Source organism: Aethalodelphis obliquidens, unplaced genomic scaffold (assembly GCF_003676395.1).
Source record: "Aethalodelphis obliquidens isolate GAN/ISIS:26980383/991018 unplaced genomic scaffold, ASM367639v1 scaffold16, whole genome shotgun sequence".
NCBI lineage: Eukaryota > Metazoa > Chordata > Mammalia > Artiodactyla > Delphinidae > Aethalodelphis > Aethalodelphis obliquidens.
Genome location: NW_020837960.1, coordinates 29,732,649 through 29,756,704, shown reverse-complemented (window position 1 = coordinate 29,756,704; position 24,056 = coordinate 29,732,649). Strand labels below are relative to the sequence as shown.

At 44.3% G+C, this 24,056-nt stretch overlaps 1 protein-coding gene across 1 annotated transcript in view; it reads right to left on the bottom strand.

Moving 5' to 3' along the window:
* Positions 1–8,951: 8,951 nt before the first annotated feature.
* The window catches only part of USP12 (ubiquitin specific peptidase 12), a 77,860-nt gene continuing 62,755 nt past the window's right edge, over positions 8,952–24,056 (bottom strand). The window contains exons 5-9 of the mRNA XM_027116634.1: positions 23,964–24,040; positions 23,767–23,850; positions 16,945–17,142; positions 14,125–14,203; positions 8,952–12,132 (exon numbers count right to left, since the gene is read on the bottom strand). Of these exons, the coding sequence (XP_026972435.1) occupies positions 12,031–12,132; positions 14,125–14,203; positions 16,945–17,142; positions 23,767–23,850; positions 23,964–24,040 (540 nt within the window). The 3' untranslated portion in view covers positions 8,952–12,030. The remainder of the gene's footprint in view (positions 12,133–14,124; positions 14,204–16,944; positions 17,143–23,766; positions 23,851–23,963; positions 24,041–24,056) is intronic.

Genomic DNA, 24,056 nt, shown 5'->3' with positions numbered 1-24,056 from the left:
GGGGCCAACATTATTGAGTATGTAATAACCCATCCTCTCTGTTTATTTTAATCCCTGAGAAAACAATAATTTCCCCCATTCAACTCACCCCGCCTTGATTTTGGGGATCACTGCCTGAGTCTGACAAGACTCCCGCATGGAACCAAATTACGTGCGTAAAATATCAAAATGAAGGATTGCTCTGTCGCAGAAGCAGTTGCTGAGATGTGAAGGGTCCACGGCACTAGGCTAGAAGCACTTGTGGGGAGCGGCCTCCCGTCTCCCCACACCCCCAGTCTGCCCGCCCTGTTCCGGAGTCATCAGTGGATCGCGGCACCGGCTCTTGTTTCCGTAACAATTGCTGGGAAACCAAAGAGCTGGGCTGAGTTGTGCAAACACTGCCCTGCACGGAACTCTGATCCCGTCTCACACTGCTCACGAAGGTAATATCCTTTCATAAACTGGAGAATTAGGCTTCAGCGGTCAAGGTCAATGACGTGCACAGCGTCAGGGGCGCTGGCGTCCATAGTGCAGGTGCAGGAAGGACCCTCCTCTAACAACATGGTTGGATGGTGTGTCCAGACATTTTACTTCCCTTTGAGAGTTTGTGATGATCTCTCCACTTTGATGCTCTCAAACCCTGGACCCGCAGCCTGAACCCCGAGACGCTGTTCCATGGAAACAACGGATAAATCTGATGTTTAGCCCCGTGTCTCGGCGGGAGGTTTGTAAGTATCTGTTGAGTAAACGAGGGAGATGGGGGCAGGTGTGGCGCGTGCCCAGGACTTTGGTGGGGGCCGTATTGCGTTATTGCATCACGTAAACGTCACTGCTCTACCCAGCTGGCCTCGCCGTGGCGGGTCCTGGGTTTGAGAGGCAGCTCCATCCTGCCCGCAGGGGGCCCGGCCGGCCACGGCCCTCTGGTGGCCAGGAGAGCCCAGGACATGACGGCCCAGGGCGGCAGTGACATCCTGCTGAGGGATCCGTGAGGGTACGATGAGGATGAGGGCAGAGGGCACAGCCCGCTCTAAGGCCCGGGGCAGAAAAGCTGGGCCTGGGAGTGGAGGTAGGGTGAGGGCGGTCCACTGTGCAGGCTGCAAACTCGAGCCCAGCGTCTCCTGGGTCCAGATCCCAGCCCCCTCTTTCCCAGCTCCCGCAGGGGAGAAGCGCCAGGCGGTGCGAGGGTAGGGCGAGCCCCGGCCTGCTCACAAGTGCTCCCTAAGTCGCCCTGTCACTCCTGTTCCTGGGGCTGCAGCCACAGTGCAGCGTGACTGAGGACAGGGCGTGGGCAGAAGCAGCCTTCCACCCCAGCACTTGGCACGCTGCTCGGTAGGTACTAGACGTTCGTCGGAACACAGCCCCTGAATCTCCCACCCTTCCCAGTAAAACAGAGGGCATGACCGCTGCTCCAAAGGGTTGAGGTGGGGATTAAACGAGATGAGACACCTGAACACTTTCCTGCACGATGCTTGGCCAGAGCAGGTGCACAGTAAAAGCCGCGTGAGTCTGACCTCCTCCTGGGTCAACAGGCCTGCTGGGCCTTTCTAAAGCAAGATGTACAAGTTCAGTATTTCTCAAATCCAGGGAATGCCTGTGTTCCACAGGACGCCAATAGCGTTCTGTGAAAAAAAAATCAGTGCCCAAATACTTTCTGAAATGTATTAAATAGTCAGAGACGGAAAGCACTAGGCACTCCTGTATGCTTGTCCGTATTATTTTTCACTGAAGTGCTACTAAGACGTGAAGACCATGGGGTTCACAGCTATGTGGTCCTGGGACTAGACAGGCAGGTCTGGAAGCCGAAGAGAGGGCCCCAGAGAGCTCCAAGTTCATGCGGGATTTCAGGACCTGATGGAGGTGCCATTTCTTCAAATCAATGGGGCAAAGAGGTTTTATCCAGGGAATGACATTGGAACAAGGAGTTGGCTGTCTGATTTCTCCCTTGACTACTTCCAGGAAACATTCTATGATGTGCACAGAAGACGGATGTAAAAATTTTTAAGCCATTTTTCAAAATCTCCACCTAATGAATATTCAGACATTTGCACTCAGCAAAACACTTGCTCCGTTTCAGACACAGCAGTGAAGCAGCTCGTGTTGAGAATTCCCAGTGAATCAGCCACACGATCTCGTTCCGCACTAGCTCGGTCCCATTTCATGTGTGCGTTTTAGATGAGCTCTTCCAGCATGTATTCAGGAAGTGTGCGTGCTTTAAAAAGAGCCCTTAGGGGCTTCCCTGGTGGCTCAGTAGTTAAGAATCCACCTGCCAATGCAGGGGACACGGTTTCAAGCCCTGGTCCGGGAAGATCCCACATGCCGCGGAGCAACTAAGCCCATGCACGACAACTACTGAGCCTGCGCTCTAGAGCCCACGAGCCACAACTACTGAAGCCCGTGGGCCTGGAGTCCGTGCTCCGCAACAAGAGAGGCCACCGCAATGAGAAGCCTGCGCACTGCAACGAAGAGTAGCCCCCGCTCACTGCAACTAGAGAAAGCCTGGGCACAGCAATGAAGACCCAACGCAGCCAGAAATAAATAAATTAAAAAAAAAAAGGAGCCCTCAAATTTCACTGTGGGGAACGGATTTACCGAGGCCAGGACTGGAGGCCGAAATGCTGATTAGGAGGCACAAGGTGGTGGCGACCTGGACCAAAGCCATGGCCTAGAGATATCAAAGTAGGTGGGCTCAGGAGATTTAGAGGGTCGTCCTGAGAGGACCTGAGGTCTGGATGTATTGGCAGGATGGACATAAAGGCGTGGAGGACGATTCCCAGTCTCTGACCTGTGTACGTGAGTGAGGGCAGGATGGGGGTTGAGCCAGTTGAGTCTGAGGTGTCTGTGTAACATCTGGATGGAGCGGCCCACTTGACAGCTGGCTAGAAGGGCCTGGAGCTCAAGGCACCTTGGCAACAGGTAAAGATTTGTCACTAGCATCGCTGATAGTCGGAGGCGTGGAGTAGGTGAGGTTGCCCCACCGGAGCGTGAAGAGAGGGACCAAACGGCCTGCAAGAGAACCCGCAGGAACCCCACCACGGCAGTCACGTCCTAAAGATCCTATCTCAGCGTCTGGTGTCCCAAACCCGCCCCCCACCCCCAAAGCCGCCCCTTGGCCAGGCTCTCACGCCTTCTCAGCCGGATGACCACCGCCTTCTCACTGGTCTTCCTCTTCCAGGCAGGAGGAATCTACTAAAAGGCTCTTCGCAAGCGTCGCTCTGAGAAATCAGTCCTCTGCTTAGAACCCTCCCGAGGTCCCCTCTCTGCCTTTTAGGAAAATCCAGACTCCTTACCTGATCACTTACGCTCTTGGATTTACAGCCCTACCTTCCTTGCCTCTTGGTTCTGACCACACTACAGCCGCACCTCCCAAGGACGTGACGCTTCCTGTCCACAGCACTTTCTCACATACTGTCTTCTTTATAATCAGAGGCGTCCCCTCTCTATCCCCTCCTTCTTCTGAATAACCCTCACTTCTCCTGGAAAGCTCGGCTCAAGTGGCGTTTCCTCTGGGCGCCTTCCCTGCCTGCAGTCTGATTTAGATGCTCTGCCTCTGTGTTCCTGCATTGTCTTACTTACGGCCCCATCAGGGCTCTCCACACTCTGTATCCTTGCAGTTAATTACTGGCTTGCCTGCTTCCTCCACTGAGCTGCACAAGGCCTCACTCTGTGCTCTTGGAAGCTGGCGGCACACAGTGGGCGCTCAATCACAGGAGCTGCATCAATAGATCCCTGCTGGCACTGGCTGAGCCCTTGCAATGCAATCCTCTCCCTCTGGACCCTCAGGCAGCATCCACAGTGATGTCTATTTCACAGGCGAGGAGCTGAATGAAGCCCGGCGTTTGCTCAGCTGACACGTGGAGCGGGGCTGGGATGCGCTCTAAACCACGTGAGTCTCCTCTGACACCTCCTGCGGAAGCCGAAGAACGTTTTACTCACGTTTTGTCTTTCTTCTTCAACTATGAGCTTGTTTTCTATGCTGTGAGCGCCGTGAGAACAGAAATGGCGTCTTAGCCATCTTTACATCCCCTGCAACAACTGAAGTGATGCTTTTCACATAATAACTCTTCAATATCTAAGAAATCAGTACTAGGTTTCCGCTGAAGTTTCTAGACAACGCTGTTGAGGGACTGTCGCCCTGAACTGTACCAGGTGTATCTTACATGTATCTCAATTCCATTTATGACATTCCTACGAGATGGCCTTACTTTTGCCATTTTATAAATGAGGAAAGCAGGCTTATGGGCTATGGGACTGGGTCCTGAGGCTCTGAAGGGCTGGCTCGCTGCCCACTTAATGTGTGTCTGATTAGCTCGGCATATAAAGGAGAAGGCAATGAACATTACGGTCACCAAGTGACCACCAGTTCAGATCTAGAGTGGTGCTGGGAAAGATACCAAGAGACCTGTGTCAGAGAAACTTGACGCATCAGCAGCTATCTCTGACAAGAGTTCCCCGTGGAGAGAATGGGAGCATGTTTGATACCAGTGAACTGGGGACTGCAAGGCTGCCCTGGAATCAGCCCTCCTCCTATGGGACTGCAGCACCTGCATCTCACAGAGTGGCACCCGGCTCCTGGGGCAGGTCCATCAGATTCATCGGACTGGACTTCAATCTGTCTAGCAGTAAATTCACTTCACAAAACTTCCTTTGAAAACTTTGCAAGTTGCCCTTCAACTGCATTTTTTTTTCTCTCGTTCTAAAGCCCCTCCACGGTCCTTAAGACGTATCACCTTTCCATAGAAGGAAATTATTTATGCCAGAGCAGAGGATAGATACGATTCATTTCCAATAAAAGCTTTCAAGACACCCAACATTCTTCACCATGAGGCTGCTAAGCTTATCAATCTGTCCTCGGCTATTAAATACCTCGGAATCACTGTAGACCTCGTAACACATTCTGGGAGTTCCCTGGCCACAGAGTAATTACCTCAGAAGTACAAGAGCCATTTCAACTTTGTACCTAATCTCAAATTCTACTGTTAAAGCTTTGCCCCGTGGCATGTGGGACAGAGGCTAATAGATCCTGGGCGTGTGAATTCCAGTGACTCCCCGGCCATCAGGGCTAGGCCTCCCCGAACTGCCAGGCAGTGTGTGTTTGTTAAAAGCAAATGCTTATGGGGCTTCCCTGGTGGCGCAGTGGTTGAGAGTCCGCCTGCCGATGCAGGGGACGCGGGTTCGTGCCCCGGTCCGGGAGGATCCCACATGCCGCAGAGCGGCTGGGCCCGTGAGCCATGGCCGCTGAGCCTGTGCTCCGCAACGGGAGAGACCACAGCAGTGAGAGGCCCGCGTACCACAAAAAAAAAAAAAGCAAATGCTTATAAAGAAACCGTGGTATTCATACCGTGGAGTACTATGACCTAACCCCCAAGCCTGGCCCTCCTCCAGGGTTCTCAGCAGAAGGCTTCTGTGTCGTAAGCTGTGCCAGTGAGACAAATCCAGGAGTCCTCCTAGACACTGCTCCCCTCGCCCGCGCCCGAGCCAGCCCGCGGCAGGGTCCTGTTGCCCTGAAGCTTCATCACACACACCCACTCTGGCCCCTCCAGACCCCTCTCCACACCACAGCTCAGGATTTGCTTCTCAGAGCACAAATCTCCCCACCCCTGCCTGCCTGCTTTGGGATAGGATCTTAAGCCTTATCTCACTGTGTAACTACATTCAGTAAATCAATGTAAGTTCAAACCGGTGCTCGTCAATAGCTTAATATATAGTAAAATAGAGTAGATATGATGTATAGAAGTCCAGACACTACATTGCTCATACTTGGGTTCACGATAGGAACTTAAAATATACATCTGTTGGGCAGAGTGCAATAACTGAGATGGCTTTTAGAATGATAAATACATGTAATGCTGGGAAAATAGGTAAGATGCTTATATTTTCTGAAGCTTCCATGATCCCATCTAATCATCTTATCCACGGACAGGCCATTTTGTAAGTCTACCTTCCTCATCATCCTATCATCACTTTTTATTTTTCCTTAAATAAGTGCGACACTCTGGCAGGTTATTAAAAACTAACCAGTCAAGTCCAGCCAAGAAATTTTGTTTGTTTTTTTTTTTTTGCGGTACGCGGGCCTCTCACCGCTGTGGCCTCTCCCGTTGCGGAGCACAGGCTCCGGACGCGCAGGCCCAGCGGCCATGGCTCACGGGCCCAGCCGCTCCGTGGCACGTGGGATCTTCCCGGACTGGGGCACGCACCCGCATCCCCTGCATCGGCAGGCGGACTCTCAACCACTGCACCACCAGGGAAGCCCAAGAATTCATTTTTGCATCCTAAAACAAACTCCATTTGGAAAATGGTTCCTTCCTGAAGGGAAAAGCTACCAGCAAACAGAAGTTTCAGTAAATAGGTTATAAACAACACAAGTCATCATTGCTTTTATCACCCCAACATGTGCACAGACAGTATGCGATCACTGTCCTGTTCCTGGGCCTTGCAGTGGGTGAGACTCTGTGACGACACGGCCGAGTACAGTAAAATCACGCCTCTTCTTCCGCAATCTTGTCCATGACCCAACATGCGCTTTCCAGGATGTACTGGGCAAGGGCTGCAACACCGCACAAGGGGAGCCATCGCTCCTTGGTCACTTTTTAATGTTTTCTATCAAGTTGGCCACAATTCGGAGGTTCCTAAATCTGAAGAACCTGAGTGTTCTCCAAAGGAAAGTATTTTGAGAGACGGTGGGGTGCGTCTTTTATGCAGGGTAGGTTCACCCAAGGCCGTTGTGCCCGCACAAACTGAAGGCATACGAAATCAACTCCTGCCACCTGAAACTTAGAGACTGGTGTGCTTTGCTCAACCCACCTACCTCTTTTCAAGTCAGGGACAGGCGAAGGGGTGCTTCCCACCCTAACTGACCAGTGCAATCTAGATTCTCCCTGCGGTAAATGATAGCACCCGACGTCCAGCTACTTTAAAAGATGCAGGGCAGTGTGATGTGGAGGGAACACGAGCCCTGGCCTAGGATGCACGGCTCCCCGTCCGCCCTGTCCCTGCAGCCTCACGTGGGAAGGAGCTTGTTTTTCTAGCACAACCTCTGAGCCAGTCTAGGCACCCCACCTGCCAATGGTAAAACGCGTCTGCTCGAGGCTTCATGTCTTATCTTCTCTCACTGCTGAGCCAACAGAGAGCTCTCCCTTGTACTTAAGGGCCTTTCTGCTCTTCCCGCTGCTATGTCCCAACTGAACCCTAGAAGCAAAACACCCCCTAGACGGCAGCCCTTCAAATGCTGTACGTAAAGACAAGAGTTCTGTCCCTCTTCAGTATCCCATGAGTATTCCTTAGATGATTTCACTTTTTTTTTTTTTTTTTTTTTGCGGTACGCAGGCCTCTCACTGTTGCGGCCTCTCCCGTTGCGGGGCACAGGCTCCGGACGCGCAGGCTCAGCGGCCATGGCTCACGGGCCCAGCCGCTCCGCGGCATGTGGGATCTTCCCGGACCGGGGCACGAACCCGCGTCCCCTGCATCGGCAGGCGGACTCTCAACCACTGCGCCACCAGGGAAGCCCTGATTTCACTTTTTGACAATGCTCCCAACAGGTCAACTTCAGGTTGGCAGTGAACTTATAGAAACCCTGATCTAGAACTTCAGGTGAGTTCTAACACAGGCCCAAACCTGGGTGATGAGAATCACCTGGGAGCCCTTGAGAACTCGATTTCTCATCTTCAGTCAAAATCTTCGGGGATGGATCTCGGGAATCTGAACGTTTGTAAGATTCCTCCAGTGATTCTGCTCATTCTCCAGATTCGGGACTGACTTCTCAGTGGAGTGGGACTGTTTTTTTGATCTTCAAAGAGTTTTGCTTCTTTGAAAACAATTAGAAGGTATGACGTTTTCCTTAAGTCCTAGATCAGTTTAATTATAGGGCACATCATTGACAGCAGGTGAGGAAATTTAAGAAAGGAACCCAGTATTAAGGTGGATTATAGTTAAGTGGCATATGATGGATCGTGTAAGCTTGTCTCTTCAGAAATCAGGGGTCCATAGTGGCTGCTTGAGGGAGAATTCCTGAGAGTGATTTAGAACCTTCCACAGGGAAACAAGGGGTTCAGATCCACTGACATCTGGATCTACTACCTTCCAGCTGAGTGACTTTGGGAAAAATCACTTAACCTCTGAAAAGCCTTAGTTTCTCCTCTTTTGTAAAATGAACCTCATAGACACTGTCTTCAAGATGAAGCTTTTAAAAAGGTAAAATGCTGAGTCCAGGGCCTATCACATGCTCAACTCAAAAATGATGGGCTATTTCAGCAGCTCTGGAGATTTAAAAAAAAGGGTTATCACAGAAAACACATCAATGAGGAGAAGAGGAAGGGCTTTCAAATAACAGGCACAGGTACTGGAAGACAAGGGAACTTGGAAAACGGGAGGGGTGGTCTTGGCTTTTCAACAGTCCACGAAAAACTCTTGAAAACAGACAGTGTCATTTACTCAAAGTTCAACATGATACAGATGATTATCTCAGTTCCCCACCTACGGGTACTGTGTTCACTCTGAGAACAGTCCTTCAGAGACGTGAATAAACAAGAGCGCCTCCAGGCCAGGGTTCCCAAGAATGGTGAGGATAAATAAACAGCAGTCACTCAAGAGTTGACGAAGCTTCAAGTTCTCAAGTTCAAGTGCTGATCTTACAGGAGCAAGTACTACCCTGGAAGGGAGGAGGGGTGCTAGCAACAGTGACTGTTAAGATATCTTGCCCTCTGAGATTCTAAGTTTACATTTCTAAACTTGGGATTTTTGGAAAGACAATGCTACTAAATAAAGACAAATAAATGCAAGGTACGTGCTGAAGAAACACGCAGGCACGTATGGAATGTTATTTTACACAAATGGGATGTGTTCTGGGAAAATCTCTTTGGGTCACAAAAGTAGTAACTTCTGAGCAAAACCAGTAACACAGTGTCCGAAGTGTGTAGTACTTCTAGTTTGCAAATGCATTTGAGGAAAAAAGGAAAAAACACACAAAACCCCACAAGCACAAATAAACCAACTTTAATAGATATTATTTTGTATTTATATAGCGCCTTCTTCAAGAACCTTAGATGCTTTACAGACATTATATCTAATTAATCCCCACAACAACCCTGTGAGGTAGGTATTACTCCCATTTTACAAGATAGGGAGACTGAAGCACAGAGAGGTTAAGTGACTTGCCCAAGGTCACACAGTTAAATTCACTGAAGAGCCAGGACCTGAGCGCCTTAGCCTCCCAACTCCCAGGTAAATACCTCATGAGAGAATCTTTATTGAAAAGTAGCTTTAAAGAAAGTATCAAGAGTAGTAAGTTATGGGAGTGAGGTCTTTCTACTGCCATCAAGGAAAGAAAAAACCCTACACGGATGGTTAGAGGCGACGAGACCCATATATTACATTCCTCACCTCTTCTCTTTGCCCAAAGTCTCAGGGCTCCTGTCTCGAGCCAACTTCTAAAGGTAAAGCCGCCAAGACAGAAGCCATGTGACTTAGAAGTGAGACTTAATTTAGAATATTTACTTTCAGTTATGATAATTTATAGAAATTTGTATTCCAATATACAAAATATGGGATAGCCATCCCAACATACATGTACACAGTTAGACAGCAATCAGCCACCATTTACAACTGAAACCCACCCCTCAGTTCCATCAGTCGGACCAGCACACAACCTCACAACGCGTTCGATATGGGTCACTTTTCTTACTTACTGTATCTGCATTTTTCCCCCCGACCCTAACCCTACATGTTTTTAAAGTATACTGTATTTCTGAGAAGCTTCAAGACATTTTACGTAGATGCAGCTGCACTCAGAGTGTACACAGAAAACTGACAACCGTCACCCCATCGTCCCCGCCTGACAAGTCATCCTATTAAACAGGGTGTAGATGTGAACAGTGTGTGACTACCATGGAACTCAAAAACAACGCTAGAACTTGCTTTAATAGGAAATTTAACCTTGGCTTTTACTTCACTGTACGTTTTGTTAAATGCAAAATGTAAAAACAAACACAACATAATATCCCAAGGCTGTACCTTTATGCAAATGACTTCACCTCTCTTTCTCATACATGTTGTGGCCCAACGCAAGGAAAAACTGGTTCAGCTTCACGTTACTCCTCGTCTCCATACTGAAAGCTGCAGAAATTTCGCTTTAAATTCCAAGACAATTTGGCTAAAGCTCTCAAAATAAAAAATGCGTCCACCTCCACGGCTATCACCTTGCCCACATTCTTGGCTGTGATTCTCTGTGCCGTGGTGGTGGTGGATCAGGCAGGCCATATAATTTGTACCAGAACCATTCCAGCCAGGGCAAGGCTTTAGAAACTGTCTCTTAAAAAGCAATCTGTCAAAATATATCATCATTTTCTCCCAGTACATCTGTTTCAACAGCCCCATTAGCTAAGTGACCCTGTTAAAGATCGATCCATGGAACGAACAGGTGAAGTCATTTCCTGAGCTAAAAGATACAGATAATAAATGTTAATAATAGCAGCAGACAAAACATTTTTTGTTGCTTGTTTTTCAGATTCAACAGTATTAGTAAAATAAGTTTACAAAATTACAACGATTAAAAGAAAAAGATTCCTGCCTCAAAAAAACATGAATAAAGAACATCTAAGGCCTGATTGCTATTATCTTGAATATATATTCAATTATTTTCAGCAAGTTACATTCGGCCACTGTCAGACAACTTCTTGATGCATGGCAAAGTGTCAACTGCAACGGTTTACATGCATCTTACATCACACATATTACTTCTTGAAACTGCCAACAGAATGAAGTCTTAAACACAAAGTTAAATTCCAATAACATCTGTAAAGGTGGAAGGGGAAAAAAAAAAAAAAAAAGACTTGCTTTCAAAGTACTTCTGATCGACCTCATTAAAATGTAACCCTCACAGGGTCTGTTAGCTCTCCAGGAGCTGGGGCTGGGATGGATCACTTCTTTCCAGGATAAAGAACATTTGAAAGTAACGTAGCTGCTATGACATGAGTTTTGCAAACGTGGCCTCAACCTGAAGCAGAGCACTGACGAACTCTCAAGGCCGCACACCACTGCCGCACCAGGACTTCTTAGATCATTCCACAATGACAGGGAATTTGGGATAGTTTTTAATTTTACTGAAATTAAAACTGAATGAAATAACTGACTGACAACTAGGACAAATCTTTAGCCAGAGATATCAGTTCCTCCCGAAAAAGAATATGTACCTCCTCTCATTGCAATTTTTCTTAAGGTAACTTATGATTTAAAACAGAGTTTCAAATTCACCTTAAAAACAGAAACAAACAAAAGGATTAGTTAAATTGACAAAAACTAATAAAAGTATGCTGAAATTTACTGACAGAATCATGGGCACTTCATACAATACTTAGACTCTACCAGTTTTAAGTAAAATAAATAAGGAAAAAAATTATAATTACAAAGCCAGTCTTTCCCCTTGGGGAAACAAAAAGCCACTTTTGACCAACTGTTCCCTAGATATACATATACTGTATATTATTATAAGCTTCTTCAGAGAAGCAAACGTATTTGTCTTCCTGACACTGGATTCTAGTATCTGTTAGTTTCTTTACATCAGGAAGGCAACTGCAAGTGTTGGGCCCAAAAGTATTTCTGGTTTACGCTTGAAAAGACCACCCAGTATTGCTTCTCGATGTGTTCAACCAGGCAAATGTATGCAGTGTGTTCAACATCATCTCCTGCAATTGTCAGTACAACCTCACAGATTCCTTTTCTTTCTACTGCACCCCCAAGGAGTTCAATCATTATCGGTGCAATTAATGAAGAGAAAATGCATGTCAATTACCGGAAGGCTGTTTTACAAGAGGAGCTGGTATCTCTGATTTCACTGCCTCGTTGTATGGAACTGTGCAGACAGCATGATACCTGAGCAAATCAATCAACTACCACGGTAGGAAGAGCGTGTTAATCCAGTCTTTGCTTTACTGTGTGCAAAGTGTGCTACTGCCCCCTGAGCTTCCTGCATTTCTCTTTTCTTGGAAAACTGGTGCTTGATCCTTTCCCAAATAACCAGAGAAGAAATGAGGCAGAAGGTCTCTCTTCATCGCGGTTCCCTCAGTCCCGGGACTGATAGAAAAGGATGTAGCCAGATTCAGAGTTCTTTGAGATATCTGACGTCAACCCGTAGAATTCTTCGATAGCTTGTGCATCTATTTTCTGTGAGGCAAAACATAAACTTTAGTACAAAAACAAGCTCTTTGAACTGCTTGAATTCAATAAAATCTTCAACCTTTCTTAGAATAATGCCTTTCATTTTCTCATTCATAAAACAGCGCTGCACAACCCAAATGGTTTAAATTAAAAAGACGGACGACGCCAAGTACTGGTGAGAACGTGGAACAAATGCAACTGTCATTCATAGCTGGGAGGAATGTAAAACGGCACAGATGCTGGGGAAAATGTTTAGCATCATCTTCTAAGGCTGAACATACAATTACCCTGTGTGTGACCCAGCAATTCTATTCTACCCTGAACTATAGGAAACCACTAATTGTCAACCATTTGGGACCTACAAAAATGGCTGTTTCATATGGTTCAATCTAAAATATACCCAAGGAAAATGAGGGCCTATGTCCAACAAAAGACTTGGACAAGGATAATCAAGGCAGTTTTACTTGTAATAGTCAACAATGGACAAAAAGTCAAGTTTCTAACGTGGTACAGCCGTACAATGGAAAATCAGACAGCAATAAAGAAAGAACTACTATTGCAGGCAACAAGATTGAGTTGCACAGGTACTGATGAGTGAAAAAGCCAGACACAAAAGCAGTCACACTGGATGAGCCCCTCGTATTCAAACACAGGCAAAATTCATCACAGTAACACAGTAAAATTCAAAATAGTGGATTCCAGAGGATGGTGGCTAGGGGAGGAAAGCTGTGGGTACTGACCAGGAGGAGGAATAAGGGAGCTTCTTGGGGTGTTGAAAATATACTATATCTTGATCTAGATGGCGGTTACGTGTGTGCACGCATTCACATGTAAAAATTTAAGGTGTTTAAAATTTAAGGTGTTTAAAATTTGCATACTTTACTGTGCCTTATAGCTCAATAAGTTATTTTGTTAATAGTGTTTTTTTTTTTTTTTTTTTGCGGTACGCGGTCCTCTCACTGTTGTGGCCTCTACCGTTGCGAAGCACAGGCTCCGGACGCGCAGGCTCAGCGGCCATGGCTCACGGGCCCAGCCGCTCCGCTGCATGTGGGATCTTCCCGGACCGGGGCATGAACCCGCGTCCCCTGCATCGGCAGGCGGACTCTCAACCACTGCACCACCAGGGAAGCCCTAGTGTTTTTTTTAAACTAGCTCTGCTGTTGGAAGATTTCCCTTGTTTTATTCTAAACATTTTTTTAAATTTTATTTATTCATCTATCTATCTATCTATCTATCTATCTATCTATGGCTGTGTTGGATCTTCGTTGCTGCACGCGGGCTTTCTCTAGTTGTGGCGAGCAGGGGCTGCTCTTGGTTGCTGTGCAGGTGTGAGGGCTTCTCATTGAGGTGGCTTGTCTTGTTGTGGAACACAGGCTCTAAGTACGCAGGCTTCAGTAGTTGTGGCATGCGGGCTCAGTACTTGTGGCAGGCGGGCTCAGTAGTTGTGGCTCACGGGCTCTAGAGCGCAGGCTCAGTAGTTGTGGTGCACAGGCTTACGTGCTCCGCAGCACGTGGGATCTTCCCGGACCAGGTATCAAACCCGTGTCCCCTGCATTGGCTGGTAGATTCTTAACCACTGTGCCACCAGGGAAGTGCCTATTCTAAACTTTTTTTTTTTTTTTTGCGGTATGCAGGCCTCTCACTGCTGCGGCCTCTCCCGTTGCTGAGCACAGGCCCCAGACGCGCAGGCTCAGCGGCCATGGCTCATGGGCCTAGCCGCTCCGCGGCATGTGGGATCTTCCCAGACCGGGGCACGAACCCGTGTCCCCTGCATCGGCAGGCGGACCCTCAACCACTGCGCCACCAGGGAAGCCCTCTAAACATTTTAAAGGTTAGCTGACCATTACAGCAATGGGACTGGATGTTAGGGAGCAAGAAGTAGAAATTAGACTACAATCTGAAGACCTGTCATATACAATGAGAAGCTGGAAGGAAAATGTTAAGAGCAAAATACACACACAACTTTGAAGAAAAACAAGAAATTAGGAAACTACTTACTTCTACAATGTCGTCATCAAACAACAACCAAAAATCATGACTCTTAACTATTGCAATATAATGGCCTCGATTGGGACCACTAAAACAAAGAGAAATAAGTTAAATTTTATACAAAGTTTATTAGCATTGCTCTTCTATGCCCTATATTCCACGTTCTATAAAGTAGAAAAACTGAAACAGATAAAAATATTCCTTACCTATTCTTTCCACCGAAAGATCAAGCTACATTGATCTGAACTGGCATTCAATTTTAGGAGCAAATAATCAGTACTCTACTTTGAGAGATATAACCAGTATTCTCTTTATATAAGACTACACTATAAAATTCTTTGTTGCCTTTTAAAATTATTATTATTATTTTGCGATACGCGGGCCTCTCACTGTTGTGGCCTCCCCCGTTGCAGAGCACAGGCTCCGGACGCGCGGGCTCAGCGGCCATGGCTCACAGGCCCAGCCGCTCCGCGGCATGTGGGATCTTCCTGGACCGGGGCACGAACCCGTGTCCCCTGCATCGGCAGGCGGGCTCTCAACCTCTGCGCCACCAGGGAAGCCCTGAAATTATTTTTTTTTTTAATTTTTTAAATTTAATTTTTATTTTATTTTTATTATTTTTTTATTTTTTTGCGGTACGCGGGCCTCTCACTGTTGTGGCCTCTCCCGTTGCGGAGCACAGGCTCCGGACGCGCAGGCTCAGTGGCCACGGTTCACGGGGCCAGCCGCTCCGCGGCATGTGGGATCTTCCCGGACCAGGGCACGAACCCGCATCCCCTGCATCAGCAGGTGGACTCTCAACCACTGCGCCACCAGGGAAGCCCTAAAATTATTATTTTTGAAGTAATTTTCCAATTTGCTTCTATAAAAGATTTAAATAAAAATTTCTAGCATTGTTTTGGGGGGAGGAGAGGTGATCACAGGCAGAACACGCTGAATTAAACTACAAAACAACGCACGTAGTTATTTCTGAGTCTCAACCCTCGGCAATAGTTTTTCTCGAGGAAGAATTCCATGTGATGCTTGAAAAAGTAAAGATATCGAATCCTTGGCTCTGAAATCAAGCTCCAACTTCATAAACTTCTTTAAACAAATGACTTTTTTTTTAGTATTATTAGTGCTAGCTTTAAGTACTTAACTCTTAGCACCATTATAATTATTATAATTGCCTCTGCATCTCATTTTCAACAAATCTGGAATACAGAAATCTAGAAGAATGTAAAAATAAAGGTGGGATTATTTCTTTTAAAAGAAATTCTTTTTTTTTTTTTGGCTGTGCCTCGTGGCTTGCAGGATCTTAGTTCCCTGACCAGGGATCGAACCCCGTGTCCCCTGCAGCAGAAGCGCAGAGTCCTAACCACTGGACCGCCAGGGAAGTCCCTAAAAGAAATTCTTTACAAAGAACACGTCAAAGACTTTTAACCTCTCCCAGTTTAAGTATGACTCACTATAAAAGCTTATATATACTTTTAAAATCAAATTATAATTCTACCACAATTATTATATTACAGACTTTAAAGTAATTTTCAACACAGATTATTCTTTATGGTGAATACTATTTTAAAAGTAGCAACCTCAGATATAAGAACAAGCTGCCTCCAAGTTTCCTCAGATCTTTGATTCCACAGTTGAGATGAATATCTTAGGTGACAAAATGACACAAAGATAGTACTTTTTCACTGCAGAGGAAAATACCTCAAAACTTAAAAAAAACACACCACTTTTAATGCTAAAATAAACCTCCAGTCTGATCATCACACCAGGGTTCTGTAAGGTACCCGATATTGTTTTCCTCTGTTCAGATGTCATCACTCTTTCGTTAGAAACATAATGCTCCGAAAATGGAAAGCAAAGATTACTGCTGAGGATAAGAGGCAGGAGATGGGCTGACACAGACCATGGAGGTTAAAGACTGTGACAAAGTGGACTCCCTCCCAGCTGTCCTGACATATTCTGAGCAGAAAGCTGGGAGAGGGAGGGACAGCTAAGGAGAGGCTGGAGTACAACACGCTGTTAGTACAAGTTTGCAACAGCCAGGGGGAAAAGGATGAGTGACCTGTTTTAAAGTTATTACAGGAGGAAATTCCCTGGAGGCCCAGGGGTCGGGACTCGGCACTTTCACTGCCAGGGCCTGGGTTCCATCCTTGGTCGGGGAACTAAGATCCCACAAGCTGCACAGTGTGTCCAAAAATAAATAAATAAAAAATAAAATTATTACAGGAAATTCTAAACAGTCAATGAAGACTGTATGTTCCAAATATAAATGTTGATTATGTGACACTCCTGTGGTTTGAGAATTTTTTGAGCTATTCTATAAATTAAGATCTATAGATGAGATAGTACACTCTATTGGCTAACAGGAAACAAACACACGGACTTATAAAATCAGAAAGCTTATCTTTGAAGATTATCTACAAAACCTTTTAAAGCGTTTTTCACAATCATTAACATGATGAACATATCCAATTAATCTCAGAAAGAACTTACTTTGTAAAATCGCTTTAAGCAGTGTTTTTTTTTTTACCAATAATCAAGAAAAAAGGAAACGAAAAACTAACAGGACTTAAAGTTCCCAGAATAATATTTAAATAATAAGAACAAGTATCAAATCCAGGCAATAACACACTATTTTAATATGTAAAGGTTTTAAGAATGAAATGGTAAAATGCATCTGAAATATCCATTTGAAATAAACTTATTTTCGTCCTACAGCACCGAGGGCTACGGAAACCTCCAAAGGGCCTGCATATCTGAGCGGCTCACGAGCGTCCTGTGCGTGCACCTGCCCACCACCGAGCATCCTGCCACCATGGCCCACGGCCCTGTTACCTTCCACAGTGAACCACGACGGCCACGAGGTCGTACATTCTGTCAGGATTGGTTGCATCGCCTGAAGTGTTAAATAGACGAAGTTCTAAGGGAAAAACGACCCGGTAAGAAAGTTTTGTGTATCGATGAAGTTGATCCATGTATTTAAATCTTTTCAGATGCAGAGCTAGAATCATGGGCAGCTTTTTAACTTTCATCCTGTTAAAATAAACATGAAAACAAAATTTCATAAGACGTTCACCATGTCCTTAAAAGAACTATCAAACTTCACGATTCAAGTAACAGTTGATGGTTTTCATAGCCTGGCACTGCCCACTTTTGCATATTTCTACCCATGACTTTTGTATTAGCAAAGCAAAATCCTGAGAGTCTTAAGACGGCCCCTGCCCCCCATCATCACCAAACCACATAATCTGACACAGCACTCGGTACGGCTCCCAAAGAGATATGATGGTACATTCCTTTATTAAGAACTCTGTACTTCTGAAATATAGGTCACTGTGCCAGCTGCAGGAAAAACCAGTTCCTTAAGGCCGCTCACTCCTTCGGAGGTGAATGGAGGCTGAGATCCATTTGTTCTATTCAGCTATATAATTCAGTAACAGACTGAGAGCAGGAGACAGTGAGAAAAGCATTAAAGACCATCCATTAAAGGCGTTTGCCAGAGACAAGGAACAGCTCCTTAGTAAGAGCGGTGGCTGCGTGCATCCTGGAAAGGGAACAAAATAACCTGGAAACGCAGGAGTGAAGCTTTCACCTGTAAAGCACGGGCCTCCCCATCCCCCAACGCCCTGAAGGACCCCTCCGGGCAGCCTCTCCCCGAGATGCCTCTGCTCCCCCATTTCACTTCAGCGCCGACGCCTGATCTTCTGGCGCAAATAGCTGTTCTCCTCAACCCTCCATCAGCACTTTACACACTCACTTCATATCTGTACAGTTTATTACACTATAAAACATTTAGATGATTACGGGTCTTTCTCTTCTAGGGTCTGGACTCCGGACGGACAGGAACCATCTCTTTTATTATATTTCTCCACCTAGCACACGTAGGTACTTGACAAACACTACAGAACTGAATTCTGTGTGTGTTCAGTGAAGCAAAACACTTTTCATGATTAAAAAATGAAACTTATTAAACCTCTGCCTCTAACGAAGTGAAAACAACTCATTTTATAGCATCATTCTAGATCTGCATTCTACAGGTCTTAAATGTGGTGCGGGAGCTTATTATTCCAGAAGTGTTTATTAACCTGGCTTTTGGAAAACATTAGCGAAAATAAATGTAAAACCTAATCGTTCCTGGAAAGCAATCTAGCAATACGAATTAACAGCCTTTATGGCCTTTGCCTCAGTAATCGAAACTAAATAGATCACCTCAAATACAAGACTTCTGAGAAGAATTCAGTTCTGGAGTTATTTTATATTGTGAAAAAGTGGGAGAATCCTAGCTATTCAACAACATGAAACGCTGAAATACATTACGATACAAACACAACAGAATATTTTACAACGTCAAACAATGTTGTTGAAAGTTTCTAAATGGCATGGGAAAATACTTACGGAAAGTAAAAAAGTCAAGATATATATTTATATATACGGTAATCCAACTCTTAAACATCAGATGTTCAATTAAACTGGTACAGAGTTGCTAAAACAAACTCTTTCGAAACAATAAAAGCAAACTATCCTTTGAAAATGTCCAGTGAGGTGCAAACCCACAAGGATTTTTCTAAGTGTTAAACACGTTAGTAGTGTATTAGATACAGGCAGTTAAGATTAGGAAGAGGAGACAGATATGGCCTGGGGGTTAGGAAAAATGTGCTTTTAGAAATTAAGCCAGAGCAGAGGGGGAAAGGCCCAAATGGAGAAAACAGAACATGTCCAAACGCTGGCTTATAAAACACGCCCCATCAGACAACACGGGAGGAACACGAATCCTCCCAGCAGCACTTCTTCCCAGAGGAAACCCAACACTTGTGAAGAGACACAGGATAAAGTCAAACACAAGTATTTGTGGAGCCACATTTTATAGATGATGAGAGACTATCTCACAAAATTCTTCTCATACTGAAATGGCTCAGGAAGAAATGAACACATACATAAGCTGAGTCAAATTCATTATGGAGATTGTGCAGCAGAAGGAAGAACAAAGAAGTTCATTTCCTGCTTGAAACACCAATTCCACCAACACACCAAAGAATTGATAGGATTCTGGTTTTCCTTCCATTCAAACATGTGTGGAGAAAGGTGACCTTAGGGAGCTCTTGATCTCTGTCACTGTTGTTAAAAAAGTGGTCTCAGAATGTAATGTTTTCTCCAAAAGACAAATATGCTGAAGAAAAAAACGGGAGGACAGAGAACTTTTTCTTCCTTTTTAGTTAAAGTTTGAAATAGACATTGATTTTTAAAATGTATTGATTTATGCATGCATGCATGCTGTGCCGGGTCTTAGTTGCAGCACGTGGGATCTAGTTCCTTGACCAGGGATCAAACCCGGGCCCCCTGCGTTGCGAGCACAGAGTCTTAAGCCCTGGACCACCAGGGGAGTCCCCGACATTGATTTTTATCTTCTGTAAACTGACTTATAAGTTAATTTTCCATTTAGATTTTTTTAAATGGCATTTACCTACTACACAATGATTAAAATTTGGATGAATTTATGATATACATTTTCTTGCTTTTACATCTTTAAAACAATAGGGTGTGTTCATTTTGCACTGACGTAAGAGGTACTTACCTTCCTATTATCTAATTATAATTAGATAATATCTAATCATAATTTAAAACTATTTTTAAAAAGTAGAAGGATGGAAAAAGACATTAACAAAGTCAGCAAAGCTGGCTCTGGCTGATTCTAATATCAGACAAAGTAGAACCCAAGCCAAGGAGTGTTACTAGAGATAAAGGAGGACATTCCAAAAAAAAAAAAGAAGGACATTCCATAATAAAGAGGGCCAACTGATCAAGAGGACACAATCTTCAAGTACCAAATACCAAATGTGATAGAATTAAAGAAATAAACAGATAAACGCACAGAGTTAAAGTCTTTAACAGACTTCTCTAACAAAAAAAGTCAGTAGGAATAGGGAAGGCATGAACAACCAAATTATGGATCTAATCAACATTTATGGAACACTCCATTTCAAACTGAAGAATATATGTTCTTCTCAAGTACAACTGGACATTCATTAATGTACTGGACAATGAAAGAAGTCTCAATAACTTCCAAAAGACAGAGATCACAGGATATATTTTCCTGACAAAAATTAAAAAACAAAAAAATAGCAAAATCCCCCTGAAATATGGAAACTAAGCTATATGCTTCTAAATAATCCATGGGACAAAGACAAAATCACAAGGGAAATTAGAATAGATTTTTAAATGGATGATAACGCAAATACCACATGTTAAAATTTGTGGGAACACAGCCAAAGCAGCGTTTAGAGGAAAATTTATAGCTTTAAATTTTTATATTAGAAAAGAAAAAGGGCAAGTCTTGACCACACAGAAAAGCTTAATAATTGTACATAAAATTCCACAGTTTCCCCTTATAAACTTAACGTCAAGCACGACTAACTGGGGCACATGGTGCTGGGGGTGAGGGGAACACGACCTATGACCATGTGTGACTGTCAGCAGACATTTAAGTTGCCTCCACCTCTTCTTGGTTATTGTAAATACTAGAGCAATGAACATGGGAATGCACATATCTCTTTGAAAATCCTGTTATCAGTTCTTTTGGATATGTACTTAGAAGCAGAATGCTGGATCATACGGTAATTCTATTTTTAATACTTTTGAGGAACCTTCACACTGTTTTCCACAGTGGCTGCAACATTTTACATTTCCACCAACAATACACAGTTCCCTTTTCTGCATATCCTTATCAACACTCATTATTTTCTCTTTTTATTTGAAAGTGGCCATCCTAACTCATGTGAGGTGGTATCTTACTGTGGTTTTGATTTGCATTTCCCGGATAATTAGTTACGTTATCTTTTCATATGCTTGTTGGCCATCTGTATGTCATCTTTGGAGAAATGTTTACTCAAGTCCTTTGCCCAATTTTTAATTGGGTGATGTGGTTTCTACTGTTGAGTTGTGTGAGTTCTTTATATTCTGGATATTAACCTCTTATCAGATATCTGGTTTTCAAATATTTTCTCCCATTCTGTTAATATTCTGCAAATATTTTCTCCCATTCATGTCATTTCATTCCGTTGTTTCCTTTGTTGCACATAAGTTTTTAAGTTTGATATCGTCCCATTTATCTGTTTTTGCTCTTGTTGCTTGTGCTTTTGGTGTCACGTTCAAGAAATCACTGCCACACTCAACATCGTGAGGCTTTTTTTTCCCCTATGTTTTCTTCTAAGAGTTTTATAGTTTCAGGAGTTATGGTTAGGTCTTTAACCAATTTTGAGTTAATTTTTGTGAATGGTATGAAGTAAGGATCCAACTTCAATCTTTTGCATGTGGATACCCAGTTTTCCCACCGCCATCTGTTGAAGATCATTGAGCATACAGATGCAGGTTTATTTCTGGGGGGCAGGGGTGCGGTGATAAGCCTGGCTACCTACAGGGGCACTGACCAAACTATTAAATATATAAGGATAATGGGAGCCAATCTGTACTGTCAGAGGAAGGGCTTACAAATATTAAAAAGGAGAAAACCAGAATAAACCCTATGGTGTTGGATGAAACTGGAGGTACTGTTGTGAATCTGTGGTTTTTCGATACAGATAGACCAACAGATAAATAAGCACAGATGTAAATGTGTGTACATATGTACACACATGAGCACGCATGTCCTCCAGCTCTGTTCACTAAGTGGGCCCAGGAACAGTGACACGGCAACGGCAACGGCAACGAGCACACCTATACCACGGTCCTGGTTTTTAAACGTTATTCTCCCCCTAAAAGGAACCAGGGCTCCTTCGAGAAACGGCTGGTACCAGCGTGGGCGGCAAGGAAGGGACAAAGCGAGCCTGGACATCTTGTTGCACTACAGAGTAAAGAGGGGCTGGAGAACGAAGGGACGGGGCAAAAGACACAGGAGGCAGCGGGAAGGGGCTCCTGCTGGCCAAATCGGGATAATGTGAACATGAAAATAAACGAGACAATCATTACCCACGGGATAAAACAGGAATCTCTGAGTTCTCACTGAGATTTAAAAAATGAAAAAAACTGTAAATATCCCCATTTCTCATCAAATTTTCAATCTCAAAATACATATGAATTACAACTGGGGAAAAGCACAGCTTCACAGTGAAGAATCCTGGGAGACAGCACCTCAGTCAAGTGTCCAAAGAGAACAGTACCAGTCACGGGATGTGCAAGACAGAGTCCCAGAGCAGGCCTCAGACTGTCCTCGGAAAGGCCGGGTGCGAGGATGCTCCTGGGCTAACATCTGGGAACTTGACTGGGGGGTGTCCCCACCGTTTCCTAACTGACAAGCGTGTCTCGATGCCCCTGAGAACTGTCTGTGCAAATCATATGGTTTATGCTGAACACCTGCTTTCCTTCCGGGAGGCTGGAATTTTGGTACATGCCAGGCAGAGGATGCCTACGTGTCCAGCCCCCAATAAATCTCGGCCACCGAGTTGGTAAGGAGCTTCCCTGGGAGACAACACTTCTCCCGTGTTATCACATTTGATGCTGGAGGAACTAAGTACGTCTGTGTGACTCCACGGGGACAGGACTCTTGCAAGCTGGCCTGGCTTCCCCTTGACTGATTGTACTTGTCCCCTTTCCCTGTAATAAATCTCAGCTGTGAGCACGACTATACATGCTGAGTCCTGCAAGTCCTTCTAGTCAATCACCAAATCCAGGAGTGTCTTAGGAACCCTGACACTTGACACATATTATAGAATCGTGTGCCATTCAAAAGAACACAATGAGAAGAACACAGCATCACTTCTGTGTGATTCCTGCCCAAAATACATAACCTGAACCTAACCATACAAAAACATGAGACAAACCCAAAGAAGAACATTCTATAAAATAACTAATCTGTAATTTTCAAGTGCCAAGATAAGGAAAGTCAAGAAAAGACTAAGGAACTGTTCTAAATGTAAAAAAGACTAAAGAGACATGAATACTAAATGCAATGTGTAATTCTGGACTGGATCCTTTTTTCTATAGAGAACATTATTGGGATATCTGGTGACACTAAAATAAGGTCTACGATAACAGTAACACATCAGTGTTACTTTCCTGACCTGGATGGATACAGTACATAGGAGACTTCCTTTTTGGTAGGAAACAGCTACCCAAGTGTCCAGGATCTTGGGACATCATATCAGGAACTCACTCTCAAATGGTTTAGGGTAAAAAAACCACATTGTTAGTATTGTTCACGCAACTTTTCTGAGTTTGATTCAAACTAAAAAGTAAAATAATCAGGATGATGATGATGATGATGATTCAATTCCTTGATACCAAAATACCGTCTTCATAATAATATACTGAGAGAAGGTACAAAACGCCATGTAGGAACAGTGGAAACTAGGGTGAGGGTGAGTAAAGTACTTTCCCCTCATCCTTCCTCACCAAGAAAAACTTTACATAATCAAGAAAGCTTCAAAGCAAAATATGTTAACTGTATTGGTTTATGATTATTAAACAGTCACTAAATGCAGAAAGTCACCTGAGGGTACAGAGTTGAACACTGTTTATCTAGGAATTACCTAATGAGTCTGAGCTGTTGGTGATAAAAGAAAGAATGTTTTCTCATTGCAAATTGTCCTAGATCGCTTTCAGCTAGAAAAGCCCATCCACAGCACTGGCAAAGAATCGCTATAAATGTCAAACACGCCGACTTACCGTTTATGTGCTTCCTGTTTGCTGCGGCACTCTTCACAGTAGTATTTGTATTCACTGCATAGAGTTTCTGTGTTGCTAAAACCCCTGTGTAAAACACAAAATGATTCTGTCTATACCAGAAAGGTATGTATTCATTTAAAAATATTCTAAACCCAAAGACAGTCATTACATGTCAAAATAAATAACTCTGCACTTACCTTAAGCAGTGAGTAATGGATGTGTTTTGTTCCACGTCAACAGAAAGGTCTAAAAAATCTTCATCTTTGCTGCTTATCTATAAAAATAGGGAA